This window comes from Sciurus vulgaris (assembly GCF_902686455.1).
Source record: "Sciurus vulgaris genome assembly, chromosome: 10".
In the NCBI taxonomy this organism is placed as follows: Eukaryota; Metazoa; Chordata; class Mammalia; order Rodentia; family Sciuridae; genus Sciurus; species Sciurus vulgaris.
The window spans coordinates 74,609,665-74,625,089 of record NC_136470.1 but is presented as its reverse complement, the minus strand read 5'-3'; the positions used below and the strand labels follow the sequence as shown (position 1 = coordinate 74,625,089).

General features: G+C 37.4%; 1 protein-coding gene across 13 annotated transcripts in view; it reads right to left on the bottom strand.

The window, feature by feature from the left end:
- Positions 1-573: 573 nt before the first annotated feature.
- KALRN (kalirin RhoGEF kinase) overlaps positions 574-15,425 on the bottom strand; it is a 647,130-nt gene continuing 632,278 nt past the window's right edge. For 7 of the 13 annotated variants that reach the window (XM_079156098.1, XM_079156082.1, XM_079156108.1 and 4 more), the window contains 3 exons: positions 12,251-12,451; positions 8,287-8,425; positions 577-7,479 (listed from right to left, as the gene is read on the bottom strand). In XM_079156098.1, the coding sequence (XP_079012224.1) occupies positions 6,934-7,479; positions 8,287-8,425; positions 12,251-12,451 (886 nt within the window). In that variant the 3' untranslated portion in view covers positions 577-6,933. Of the gene's footprint in view, positions 7,480-8,286; positions 8,426-12,250; positions 12,452-15,425 lie in introns of all 13 variants that reach the window. The other 6 variants (XM_079156104.1, XM_079156093.1, XM_079156099.1 and 3 more) reach the window with 3 other exon arrangements.

Below are 15,425 nucleotides of genomic sequence, written 5' to 3'. Positions count from 1 at the left end.
TCAGTGGTAAAGCACTCACTCCTAAATTCAATCCCCAGTACCAAAAAAAGAAAGAGCTCATACTCTTGATAGTTATTTCTCATTACAGATAAATGCACTAAAACTTGATGAAACAGAAGACAAATGTTAAAATATTTTTGTTGCTATTGACAAAGCAAGATTAATCAAAACACTCCAATCTCTTAAACTCTGGCAAGTTAACAATGTAATATTACTCAACCTCATTTGCACCTGGGTGGCACCTGCAGGCTTTCAAAACTGATCATGTCTGCAAGTCTGCCCCCAGATTCCTGCAGTTCACTCCAGGATAAAAAACATGAGAGATACAGCCTAAATGGCTTGCCAACTTTCTAAACAACATGGAACACCAGAATGGCATTAACAGTAACCTGAGGCGGCTTTGGCATTTTGGGATAGCAAATGCCTTAGAATACTTCTGTAGGGCACAAAATTATCTTTCTAAAAGCTGGGCAAAATAATATTGTGATATTTTCAGGTTGTCAAAGGGAAAGAAAAAATTTTCTTTGAACAGAGGCTTTAATTAGGGAGGGAAAAGACCACCAGAAATAGTATCTTTAGTATAGTATATTTATAGGAATGCATAACATGTGAGATGTACATTTGAAGTTTCATCCATAACTTATAACATTTACCGTAGTAATAATAACAAGACAGCAGGTCATCACTTTACAACATTACACATGAGTGATTTTGACTTACAAATAAAATATTTACAACCTACCTTTACAAAACGACATTGTGTGCATACAAAATGAACAACTGCAGAAAATTTAAAAAAAATTAAACAACCAAAAACCCAGAAGATACACTTAAGGCAGACCAGCAAGACACTGAAATAATTAAGGCTGTGGAATTCTTCTGCACCTTGAAAATATAGAGCTATTTATCAATACTGTGGAGTGATTTAAAATCAATTGTTACAAGCCTGATGGAAGTATGTACTTATATGTATATGTGTAATGATCCCTATGGGGAAACCTGTCCACTTATGGATAAGGCCCTTTATCTGAATGGCCAGAGAAGCCCACTGCAAATTCTCAAAAGATTTTGGGGGAAGGGGCCACTCAAAACCAAAAGGTGCCAATGCAGTTTGCAAACCTACTAATAATAATTCAACTGTAAAGATATATCTGACTCCAGGGAAACAGAACAGACTGAATGATGGTCCCACTACGTATCACACTTTGTTCCTTTGGCTTTGTGGACTTCAAAAGACAGCAAATGAATTCCCACATGAGTAGAATTTGTCTTCTCGAATTAGCCCTCATGGTTTTGAATGGCCCGAAATGGTTTTCCAATAGAAAAACTGACCCTCCTGGGCTGTCTGCAAATGGATAGATTTCTGCATATGAGCAATAACATATACATACATATTATACACTATATACATGTACAGATGTACATATATCTATATTTTCCAACAGTTTGCATTTTAATCACTGTTCTCTGAATAGGATCTCATTCTCAAGTGTATGATTAAGAGTCTTCATATTTGTCTTACCATGAGTGTTACTCACCTTCCCCATAGAGTAGGCTGAAGTTTGGCTGAAACAGAAGTAAAAGCACCAGGGTAAAAAAAAAAAATCAAAAACAGAGATGATAGATATGGCTTAAGTTATTAAGAGAAGATGTATACTTTGTTCATTTCAAATTCATAGCCACAGTCTTTGAGGTCATGGTAACAGTCTCCATAATACTCCAAAAAGTGGTTTCAGTTCTTGATGGAACTCAGGTATTGATGGAACTCCTGTTGCTGGCTATCCCCTGGCTAGCAAATTCACTTGGTTAAATTAAACCCCAGGAGTTGACATTTCAACAATTGCTATTTGCACTTGTTCAGTACACCTCCTATTCTCAGCCAACCTCACTATCTGAAATAAGTTATCTGACTAAACTGTTATTTTGCTCTTTTTAATAAAAATTAAATAACTCCAACAACATTTTAGAATTTCTTAAACAGGTTGATGGGAAAACATAATACCCTGTGAGGATTAATTTCAGATCATCTATAAACATCCCTTAAAGTCGAAATGTTGTCTTAGAGTGATTGTTTTGTTTCCTCTCCTCTAACCTTTATATATAATGAAACAAGGAAGAAATGCCTTTCATTAAAATTATGGCCTTGTGATTTTCTATATTCTACTCTGTATGGATTTTCCGTGTGAATAATATTTCAAATGAAAAACATCTAGTGCTATTGACAAATCTCAGCCCTTTTTACCCCTCTAGAATTAATGAAACATTTGTGAGACATTGTTTTTAGAAAATAAATATTAACCAAGTAGCTTCCTTTGTCTTGATGGACCACATTTTAGTTCTGTCTTTCTCAGCCTATCCTGGGTCTAACCATTCTTTCTCAAAAGATCCCTATATTTTAAATAGAAAGAAATATGATGCAGTTTTACAAATAAATTCATTGAAAGTTCAAAAGGTGTGATTGCCAAACCCAAACTCCACAGGGATGCTACCCAGGAGAGAAAGGAATAAAGACTACATTCCTCAAAACTCAGCCAGTACAATTTATGGACTACCCAGAATAAGGACGTGGGGAGTTTGCACTTTTGCCCTACTAAGAGACCCTTTATGTTCAAAGTATTTCCTCCTCTATCAAAAGCATGGGACGAATTTTTAGTTAATGCACAGAAATAACCACCATTTCATTTATAATCATATTTGCTCCCTCATATTCTCACAAAACTAAATTTCCATGCTCTTCCACATAAACAAGAAAAAAGTAATGATTTACTCATGGGAATTAAACCACGGAGGCTTGGGAATAACAAATATGCTACTCCTGAAAAAACCTGACCACCTGAAAAATAGATCCAAAGTTCCCTCCAAGAACCCACAGTCCAATTCATTTCTACACCCATGCACTAACTTTCCTTTTCTAATATATTCTTTTGAGACTCTAAAGAAATGAATTGTGTCATAGGGAGATATTCTATTCTTACTTCTGCCCTTCCAGTGAGGAAAGTGACTGATTAGGTTCTTTTCTGTCCATTCTTCCAAAGCATAAAATTTGAGAAGGTAACAGTAGCTTTAGAGGGCATCTTACTCTTCACGTCTCCCATGAGAAATACTGGAGAAAACTGTTTGTGGACATAAGACTTCATCAGCTCTCCTAACCCTTTTCTGTAGACAGGCTCTTAAATGATTAAGGTAAGGTAAGGTAAATGATAAGGTAAGACCAAATCACATTTAGACAAAGAGCACCTAGTGCTTCCAATTAAAAGCAATTCACAGGATTTAATCTCACAACTTTGTAAATGGTATCTAAAGACATGAATATTGAAAACCTGGAATGTTCAAAGTTACTATCAATAAAACTCTTAGCACTGGCAGTGTGTAGCACTTTAAAAAAATCAAAGTTTTTTTTATAGATGTCCCAACTATATTTATTTTTTCAACATTCGTAAGAGATTAATGTTCTCTCTCCTTCCCCCCTAACTCCCATTTTACCAATGGGTACATTTGGGGCAGAAAAAAACAAAGGCTTTCTGTAAGAAAGGATGAATCTGGAATAGCTGAGGTTGAAACTCAAGAATTCCTGGTCTCATCCTATATTCAGGTGTTTTCATACTTTAAAAATAAAGAAAAATACTGCAATATCAGTAAATCTAAATGCAATGAACTTCTTCATCTCCCATCCTCCCCCTCTGAAAGGCACTACTATTTATAAAAGCTTTGTGGACCACAAAGCAGCGAAGCCAGATTTCTCCTCTGCCTCCTTCACTCCCCCTTAGATTGTTTATGGCTGGGAGAGACCTGAAGGATACCTCTAACATTACAATTATTTTTTTTTCTTAAAAATTTTACCACATTCAGCTGTAAGTGGATAAAAATCTATTTAATTTGAAACAAATGTAAAAGACGTAGGAAATTATTATACTTCTTACAAGTGACCATGGGTTGTCCCTGATCTTTTCCTTCGTTCTGCATCCCACCCCTACAACATAAAACAAAATGCTCTAAACCCTATGCATGATGTAAGCCAAGCAAGACACCTGTGACTTTCACCAACATTTGTTTTTCTCATTTTTCAGTTGGACGTTCACTCCTACTAAGCACTACCATGATTACAGTAGAAATGAACTATTTTCTCTTCTTTCTCCTCTGCTACCAAGTGATAAATCTCTCTGCCAAAACAGGTACAAGAGAGTGGTCCCTGATCCTTCCTCCTCTGCCTCCGTTGCCCATAGAGCAACCTAAACTATATTTCCCAGCTCATCTTCTGGGTTGTCTTATTTTCAGGTTGCTATAGAGAATTCTTGAAACAAGACCATTTTATCTCTGCTGGGAGGAACCAGGAGCTTTGCAGATAGGGAGCCTCCCTATCAGTTTTCTTCAGTTATCAAACTATATAAAATATGCTCCCTTTCTCTTAGGGCCTCTGTTAAGTTCATTCTATTCTAATGATTGTACTTTGGCTCCAGTTAACAAAGTCACTCTACTTTTCATTTCTATGTCCCTCCTTTCCTGTCTTTCCCAATATATGTTCTTAGGGACAGATTCCATGCAGCCCACATCTGGATTATCCCAGCTCCGATGTAAAAGTGAATATGAAAGCTTTGTCTAACAATGTTAATTCTGTTGACCACCCGCCCTGCCCTGCCACAGGATTTCAATATTACCCGCAGGTAGCAGTCTGAGCACCTGAGTCCTAGACCCTTCCCTTCTCCAGCAGAAACTCAGGTTGTCCTAACAACTCTAAATGACTCTCGGGAGGAAGCTGTTTATTCAGGTCATACACGGTGGAAAGAACCGACCAAGCCACATTTTATGGATATTTGAAACACTCAGAGCCTGCAATCTATCCCATGATAATCCCTATGGACCAGGCTTCCCTCTTTAATGCTACATCCCATAATGAGGACATATTTACTAAAATGTCTTTTAGTAAACATATTTTAAACTTTAAAATATTGTATCGTATGGGATCTGTTTGTATGTACACAACAGCTTTAGTGAAGTCTGGGAAGGATTGGAGAGCTCTGAGGGGTGAGGCTTGGCGACCCAGGGCCATTTGAAAACTAGGAAACCAGACAGTCAGAGTCTGTTTCCATATATTTGGTTAATCCCCAAAATATTAAGTGCTATCTAGCCTTATTGCTTGTACTTTCTACTAATTTTTAAGTCTATAATCTTGAATGGTATGAGGTGGAGTGTGGATGAGTAAGCTGACTTTGAAACGAATGGAAAAGAACGCTGAGTATTTTTAATTCGACATTTCCACTTGGGAGTAAGTGTGTTTATAGATTAAAGTTCAGGCTTAGTTTCCACCATTTCCTTCTCATCTAATTAGATTTGTGGTTGTATTGATCCACAAACCTAATTGCTTGCACTTTGGTGTGGCATGATTTTAATTTTCTCAATCCCATTCATAGGAGAGAAGCAATGCCATTTAACCTGATTTGAACAAACACTTGAATTACATTTTTTTAAGAATGTTATTTGCATAAAAGAAATTTTCAAAACACATTCCAGAAAACAAAGAGTGGATCATGTACAAACACGAGAAACAAAAACGCCGCCTCCCCCAAACTAACAAAAGCAAAAACCATGAAACGCCCAGGTTTAATTGTTTTCCCCTCAGAGGGAAAAAGGGCAGTTAGTAATCTTGTATGGAGACTATACACCAGAAAGCAGCATTGGCCTCAAAATACAATTAGTCCTTTTAGTCCAGAGAAGTAATGGTGGCTAGGTGGTGATAGGTATTGCAATCTCAGTTAAAACTCAATGCTCTGTTCAGGTGATGTGTCACGCTTTGCTCCATGGCTTCATAAAGGACTTAGGACCAGGCCTTTAAAAGGCTTGTATGGCTGCCTCCTTTTGGTAAGCACCCCTTAGCTTCTGAAGGGGTTAGAAATAAAACAAGCCAACTTTCTGAAGATTGTATTCTATAGCTGGAGAAGAAATCAGAAAGTATTGGTACCTTGTTCATTGAAACTGTAGGAAAGGTTTCTATTTGCCCTTTTGTGTGAACCTGTGGTATTTGTTTACCTATTTCAAGCCAGTTGTAGACAAAAATAACCCCACAACTCTTACTGGATTTGGGCTTGTTTCCTGGCAGGCTTTCCTGCCAGGTGAACTCTGAGCCGCCAGTAAATTCAGGGGTAGTATTTCGTATACAGAACCTATCTTAATCAAATAACCCATGATTGAGAGAAAAAAAATCTTCTCATTCACAGATTGCAGAAGGGTAACATTGCTTTCTCTTAATGCACAGGTTCTGGTAAAAGATTTCTATACAAGATTTATAAAATGCTCTAAAAAACTTGTCATCTAATTGTGCTTAGTCAAAACAATGTAATGCTTCATTAAATAAATTACTGTCTTAACTGGAGCACTTAAAGTTACTTATGATTGATTTCATATATAACTATATTATAAAACTCTGAAACCTGAAGTGATCTATTTTGTATGTGTATATGTATCCTATTAAGAAACTATATCTAAGTCATCTAAACCAGAATAGTTGACATATATGACATCTCTGTTAAATAGAATCTTTTTGTGTAAATTTTCAGCAAAGTCAGAAACCTGTAACACTCTCATTCTGAGCTTAAGGTTTGCCCACTTAACCACTGGTTTTGGAATGTACAATTAAAATTTTATAACTGCTAATAGTCTTGTTCTCCTTGCCCTTTCTTTTAATGCTCTCTGCAACTCTTTGCATCTTTATTTTTTTCAGGATGACCTTCTGGAAAGTCCTGGATTTAGGATGACTTTTACCGCTGCTCAAATAACCCATGATTGACCTGAATAACCACTGATGAGATTTAAGAGGACATCTCTCAATTCAGAGAACTGCAAGGGGTGAATTCACAAACAGAATTATTTACAGACACATTCAGTCTTGCTTTGGTTCACATGGCACTTTTATGTGAAACCTCCGGGGCTGGGAGACGGCTATGTCCCCTGGTTCACCCGGTTGACAATGTAGCTCTTAACATTGGGAACAGGACGCACATCATTCTGGTGCTTGCGGCGTTCTATGAAGCATGCCAGGCGGGAAGTGTCCAGGGGGATCTTGGAGTAGCTACCATTGTGGGGCTGCAGCCAGGGATGCTGCAGGCAAGTGGCTGCTGTGGGTCGCCTCCGAAAGTCTTCCTGTAGGATTACGTTGATGAAATCTCTGGCAGCATTGCTCACGCCACAGAAGTATTCATGGGGGAAGCTGAAGTCTACCCTGCACACATTGATACATGTCTCCTCTTTGCTCTCATCTAAGAAGGGGGAGACCCCACTCAGCATGACATATGTCAGAACCCCAATGCTCCAGATGTCTGTGCCCAGGGAGACCGGGATGCCTTGGATCACTTCTGGGGCAGCAAACTCAGGGTTCCCCAGCAGGTGGTGGATGTGGAAGTGGCCTGAGATCTGGACAGCATCTTCCAAGTCAATGAGCTTCACCCGAGGCACTGGAATTCGTAGGTCAATGAGCAGGTTTTCAGGCTGCAGAGATCCAGGAAGGTAGGGAGAGGAGAAGCAAGTTAAGTTCTCTGTTTTCTTTGCTTCTTTTGGTACATAAAATTGAACCCAGGGGTGCTTAACCACTGAGCCACATCCCCAGTCTAATTTTTATTTTTTTATTTTAAGACAAGGTCTCAAGTTGCTTAGGGCCTGCTAAGTTGCTGAGGCTGGCTTTGAACCTGGATCCTCCTGCCTCAGCCTGAACTATAGCCCCAACCCCAAATATCACATCTGCTTAACCACCCTCTTTACTTTGGCATTGAACCAAGAAAAGAAGAAATTACTCTTTTGGAGAATAGGGGCTTTTATTTTTACTTATTTATGTATTTTGTACCAGGGATTGAACCAGTGGGCACTTAACCACTGAGCCACATCCCCAACTCTTTTTTATTTTGTGACAGAGCCTTGCTAAAGTTGCTAAGGCTGGCTTTGAACTTGCAATCCTCCTGCCTCAGCTCCTGAGCCACTTGAATTATAGGCATGTGCCACAGTACCCACCAGAGGCTTCTTTTTGGGCAGCATGAAAGAGAGGGGGACATTGTGGGCTTCCTTCTATAAAGCTATACTGGGAAGCTGAGGCTTCCTACCTTCTCTCATCCCAGATGTCCTTGTGTGTTCTCATTCATTCATGAATAATGCACTAAGATGTGTGAAAACCTAGTTTCTGTTTAATAGCCACATGATTCTAATCTAAGTAAATGAAATGAATTCAATTTTGCATTCCTCCAGGGTAATGACTGGTAAGTTGCACTCAGCGGTTTCACTGGCAGGGTTGCTATTTCTTATTACCTTTATGTCCAAATGTGCAACCCTGCAGTTGTGAAGGTACTGCAGAGCCTCCATGATGTCTCGGATGTAGAAAGCTACTTTTTCCTCCATCAGCTCATCATGATTCATAAGGTAGTCTAAGAGCCGGCCATCATCCATCCTGAAAGTGGGAAGGAAAAGGGAAAGGAAATGTTTGTGACGAAACAGAAAAATAACATGTACGAAACTTGAAGACTCTAAGATCTCTTATTTGTAAATGAAGATCAATATTGTAACACATGTGTATATTAGAGTCCAAAGTAAGTGTAGTGTTCAGAACTAAATGTAGTTACAAATGTGATGAACTTGAGAAAAGAAACAATACAACCTTTGTTTAAGAAATACTGTTTTCTTTGACTGTTAAGATTTTTCACATGGAAAGAGGTTGGACACCCCTTTTAGAAGTTAGATTGCAAAATAAAACTTTAACCAAGAAAGACATCAGCAATATTCTGATTAATTGCAGTCCAGTGCCTACAGTAGTCCCATATATGTTTTGCAAACCACTTTTATTTGTCAGTTTCTTAGTTGGGGAAAATGGAAAATAGGAAAGCTTGTTCCTGACATTCTTGATCCCTTTTTGAATCCTTATAGTGCAGCCTGTCATGCCTGTATCTGGATCCTGGATCTGCTCCCTGCCCCCTGGTATCATTTAAACTCCCTGGGCATTTGGCTTCCTGGAAGAACACCATCAGAAAGGAGGAGTTACAGTTACCACTGAAGATAATACTGCCTATTTCATTTTGAGGATTGTGCAAGGATCAAGTGAAACAATGGGCATTTAAGCATGATTGGTAGCACTTGTAGCTATTTCCAGATACTCTGTGCCCTTTTATCATAAAAAGTAACTGAAATTTTTAATGTGCCTGGGCTGTTAGAGTCACATCCGCAGGAAATGGCCAGGCAGAAGAGCTTGATCCAGGACCAGAAATTACTTTCAACTACAACCGAATCCTCTCTGGCCAAGTTTCCATTCTCTCTTCTAGTTCAATCCCTTCCTTTGGTCTCGTCTATTTCCTAGACAGGAGCATAAGAATGATGAAGGGCTCATTTGCCTTCCTTTGATCCTATTGGGTGTAGGGAAAGAATGGGAAGAATATCCACAGTACAGAGTTGTGGCTAGAAAGCAGGTACACACCCTCGTATTTAAGTATTAACCTATGATTAGTTTTTGGATTGAAGTTTATCAACTCTTATTCAAGGTAGATGTAAAGTTTGAGCATCTCCTCTTATTTCCTTTTTCACTGGCTTGATATACACAAGCTTCATAAGCTTGGAAGTCATGTATTGAGAAGAATAGAACCAGTAGAGGGAAGGATTCCAAATTTCTGTATCAACACTTGGGCTAGAACTGGTAAGGAACATTTGTTCAGTAATCAATATGTACAAAAATAAATTTATATAATCTTCAAACAATTATATATTAGTAGTATTACTCTGTTATGTTATTAAATACAGGAATTCTTAATATGCAAAAAAAAAAAAAAAAAAGAATGGGAAGAATAGCATGGAGCATCAGTGGGCTTGTTAAATGCACCCCCCTGAACTTCTGGGAGCTATTAAGGGAGAAATTTACAGTAGAACTAACCCAGAAGTCTTAGCCAATGAGTTTAACCTTAGAGCTTTGGAGGAATGAGATGCCCATATTCCAGCCTGGACTAAGCAATCAGAATCTCAGAATCTGGTTGTGCCTGGTGGAGAAAAGTTCTATCAGCCATTCTGAGACTCCCAGCCACACCACGATTCAGCACACAGTTTAGTCCAGGCACTGCCTCTCCACAAATCTTTCCTGAACCTCAAGTTCAACCACACACCTTTCTGTGTTCTCATGACAGGTCTCTATAATGCAAGGTTCCTGGTACTCACCATGCTGTATTGAAATCATCCATTTATCTCTTGGTGTTAATCATTAGACTTACAATTCCTTGAGGGCAAAAACTATATACCTTTTCACCTTTATTCTCTAGAAAATCTAGAATGAATGAAATCTTTGACAGTCAAGTTGCATCCTATAAGGCATTCCTTGGATAGGAGACTGGGGATGCCCTGGCAGTTGACTGATGTACGAATTCCTCTCTTTCATTTCAGTTTTGCTCCTGTCAACTGGCCCACTGTCAGTAAGCTCTTCTTATATTCCTGCCCGCCCCAAAAGTGAAATCAAAAGAAAATGAAAATTGGAGTGAGAAATGTATACAAAGTTTCAGTTAGAGAAATAAGTTCTGGTGTTCCTTTTGCACAGTAGGTTGATGGTAGCTAGAAAGAAATTTGAATGTTCTTACCACAAAGAAATGATGAATGTTTAAGGTGATGAATCTGCTAATTACCCTGATTTGATCTCACACAATAAATACGTGGATTGGATATTATATTGTACCCCATAAATATGTACCATTATGTGTCAATCAAAAATAAAATGAACTCATCTGATCCTTGACACATGGAATAAAGACAGTCTTTTAAACAAATGGTGCTGAGAAAACTGGTTATCCACATGAAGAAGACTGAGACAAAGTCCATATTTCTCACCCTGCACAAAATTCAACTCAAAATGGACCAAAAGACCTAGGAATTAGACTAGAACTTTGCAACTTCTAGAAGGAAACATAGGTCAACACCACAAGCTATAGGTGCAGGCAGCAACTTCCTCAACAGGACTCCTGAAGCTCAGTAAATAATACAAAGAATTAATAAATGGGATGGCATCAAATTAAAAAGCTTCTGCACAGCAAAGGAAAAAACAACGTGAAGAGAGAACCTACAGAATGGGGGAAAATCTTTGCTAGCTACTCTTCTGACAGAGGATAAATATCCAGAACATGTAAAAAACTAAAAAAAAAAAAAACTTACCACCACAAAATAATAATAAGAAGTGGGCAAATTAATTAAACAGGCACTTCTCAAAAAAAGAAGTACAATAAATATATGAAAAAATATTCAACATTATTAGGAATTAGGGAAATGCCAATCAAAACTACGCAGAAGGTTCATCTCACTCAGAAAGGCAACCATCAAGAATACACATAATAATAAATGCTGAAGAGGATGTAAGGAAAAGGAACACTTTTACACTTTTAGTGGAATTGTAAATGAGTATAACCACTATAGAAATCAGTATGATGGTTCCCCAAAAGACTAGGAATGGAACCACCTTATGATCTACCTATACCACTCTTTGGTATTAATCGTAAAGAATTAAAATCATCATGCTATAGCAATACATACATATCCATGTTTATAGCAGCACAAGTCACAATAGGCAAATTATGGAACTGTAAATTGTCTGTCAATGGGTGAATGGATAAAGAAAATCAAGTTTCACTCAGCCATGAAGAAAAATGAAATTAAGTCATTTGCAGGAAAATGGATGGAACATGAGAACATTATGTTAAGAAAAAGCAAGCCAAACTCAGCAAGTCAAGGTTTATATATTTCTCTCATATATGGAGGCTAGAGAGCAAAAGAAAGATGTGTATGGGGGTGAGGGGGGTCTCAAGAAAATCAAAGGGAGATCATTAGAGTAGCAGGGGAGCAAGAAGGAAAAGGAAATGGGAAATACTGGGGAATGATATTGACAACATTATACTGTTATGTTGTGTGCATGTATGATTATGAATACGAATCCCACTATTATGTATAATTATAAAGCACCAATAAAAAGATATGTGAATAAAACTAAAAACAGAAAAAAGAAAACTGGAGTAAGACATGTATGAGTTCAAAGTCCCAGTTTCTCCACTTCCTAGTTTTAAAGAGCAAGTTTTAAGACCTTTTCTTATCCTTGATTTTCTAATCCACAGAATGTGAATAACATTTATATAAGATGGGATGAGTGCGTGTCACATACCATAAAACACTGTGTAAAATATGACTGTCTTTTCCATTAATTATGAGCAATAAATAACTCAAGCGGCTGGGGAGCACCCAGAAAGACAACACCTGTACTTACAGTTCCAAAATCAGGATGTAGGATGTGGGGGACTCGTAGGTGTCGTGGAGAGTGATGTACTGGGGGTGCTGCAGGTGCTGAAGCAGGGCAGCCTCGTGGGCAGCCTGTTCCTTTTTCTTCATTTTTTTGCTCACGAATTTCACAGCAACATCTTTGCGGGTGGCTTTGTGAATGCATTTTTTCACTATAGAGAAACGGCCTCTAGAAAATAGAAGAAAGAGTTTTCCAAGATTCATTAATCAACTAGGTATCATTTCATCTATGTGTTAAGTTGTGTTCCAGCACTGAGACAATAACATCTTCCAGATCGAACATCCCTAATCCAAAACTCTAAAATCTGAAATGTTCCATCTGAAAGCTTTTCAGTGCTGACTGACACTGCAGTTGGAAAGTTCCACACCTGACCTCATGTGTTGGATCACAGTCAAAATGCAGGCACATTAAAAATAATTTCATAAGATTACCTTCAGGCTATGTGGATAAGGTGTACATGAAGTGGAAAAGATTCCTATGTTTATACTTGGGTTCCGTTCCCAAGGTATCTCATTATATAAATGCAATTATTTATTTATTCATTCATTCATTCATTCATTCATTCATTCATTCACTCTTTCGTTCTGGGGATTGAACCCAGGGGTGCTCTACCACGGAGCTATATCCCCAGCCCTTTTATACTTATCTTGAGACAGGGTATCACTAAGTTGCCCCTGTTGGCCTCAAACTTGTGATCCTTCTGTCTCTGCCTCACAATACTGGGGTTATAGTCATGTGCCACCATGCAAAGCATTTTTTAAAATAAATCCTAAATTCAAAACACTTTTGGTCCTAAGGATTTTGAATAAGGGATATTCAACCTGCATTAGGAATCCATTCCTCTATTTTAAGTTACATTATTATTCAGAAGCATCATTTTCCTTCCTTAGTATTTCAGGGTTCTTTGAGATACAAAAGACCAACTTATACCACTTTTTAGCCAGTATATTTTTCTGTCATTTTGAACATCAACCACAGATTCAGGTTTTTTTTCTAAACAGAATGTACTTCTATAAGACATAATAACAACAATAACATTAAAGGAGGAGGAATTTTATTCAGTGGTGTTTACAACCATAATAATGAAAAGTTGTACCCCATTTGTGTACAACGAATCAAAATGCAGTTTGTAAACATTAAAAAAAATAAAAATTTTAAAAAAATCCTGAAAGAGGCAAAATTTTCATTTTATGTTGTTTATAAAGGAAAGTTTCTAACATAAGTAAAAGCAAAGAGAGTAGATCTCTTATGCACCAGTTTCAGGAATCATCAACATTTTGCCAATATTGTTTAATCTATTCCTTTTCCTACTTTCGTTTTTTTTTCTGGAATATTTTAAGCAAAATCCAGATATCATGTATTCTTCAATCGTCTCTGACGAGTACATGGGAAATAAATTGTTTGAGACTTGCATATCTGAGAACTTATGTTTATTCTACCTTTACACTTGATTGCTAATTTAACTGAGTATAATTCTAGGCTAGGAAATTTTTCATTCACAATTTTGAAGGAATTATTCTATTGTCTTCTAACTTCCAGTGTTATTTACAATGTTAATTGTTAATGTTCAAAGCAATGTGATTCCTAATCCTTTGTATATAACCCTTTTTCCTTGTGGGAAGTTTGTGGGCTCTTCTCACTTTCGGTGTTAAGAAGCACAATGATGTACCTCGATGTGGGTCTATTTTCACTCACTAGGTCGGGCCTTCAGGCTGCTCACTAGTCAGTAAATTTACATCCTTTCATTCTGAGAATATTGCATTTTTTTTAAAGGAATAATTCCTTCTCTGTTTTGTTTTTTCTCCATTCTCCCTTTCTGGAATTTCTGATTTTCAGATATTGAATCTTCTGATCTCGTCTTCGAATTCTTCTTTTCCTATTCTATTTCCCATCCGTTTTGCTCTTTGCTTTGATTTTTGGGAAAATTTCCTCAACTCTATCTTCCCATCCTTCTAATACAGTTTTCTCAAGACCTCATTATTGTCCTCTGAATTTTTTATAGTACTATGTTCTTGTTTCATAATTCATTATCATCTCTTATGTATCTAAGGATATTACTGAGAAGTTATGGAAGTCTTTCACTACATAGTGTTTCCTTTTATCTATTTTTGTTGTTTTTAAAAACATTTTTTTAGTTATTAATGGACCTTTATTTTATTTATTTATATGTGGTGCTGAGAATCAAACCCAGTGCCTCACACATGCTAGGCAAGTGCTCTACCACTGAGCCACAAACCCAGCCCTATTTTTGTTTTGCTTTTATCTTTCATTTTGGAGATTTTTCTCAAGTGTCCAGCAATTCTTAACTGTTGACTCATTTACTACATCTTCACTCTTTTTTATTAAGATTTTTATTTTTAAAAAATTTGTTCTTTCTAGATATGCATGACAGTAGAGTGTATTTTGACATATTACACATGCATAGAATAAGTGTAACTTGTTCCAATTAGGATCCCGTTATTGTGGTTGTATATGATGTGGAGTTACATTGGTCGTGTATTCATGTATAAGGATAGGAAAGGTATGTCTGATTCATTCTACTGTTTTTTTCTATTCTCATCCTCTCTCCCCTTCATTCCCTTTGCCTAGCCCAGTGAACTTCTAATCTTCCCCTCTCTTGTTGTAAGTTAGTATCTACATATCAGAGAGAAAATCTTGCTTTTGGTTTTTGGGGACTGGCTTATTTCACTTAGCCTATTCTTCAGTTCCATCCATTTACTGGCAAATGCTATAATTTCATTCTTCTTTATGGCTGAGTAATATTTCTACATCTTCACTCTTGAAGGATATTTTTGCCAGATTTGGAAATTCTTGGTTGTCTGGTCTTTTCTTTCAGCACTTGAAGATATGGCTGTGCTATCATCTAACCCCCATGGATTCTGATGAGAAATCTGTCACTGTTCCCCTAAATGTTATTATGTAGTTTTTTCCTTTCTGTTTTCAATAATTTTTTTTCTTCTGCTTTCAATATTTTTCTTTCTTTTTCTTTTTGGTACTCAGGATTGAACTCAGGGGCACTCAACCACTAAGCCACATCCCCAGCCCTATTTTGTATTTTATTTAGAGACAAGGTCTCACTGAGTTGCTTAGTACCTCCCTGTTGCTGATGCTGGCTTTGAACTCGTGATCCTCCTGCCTCAGC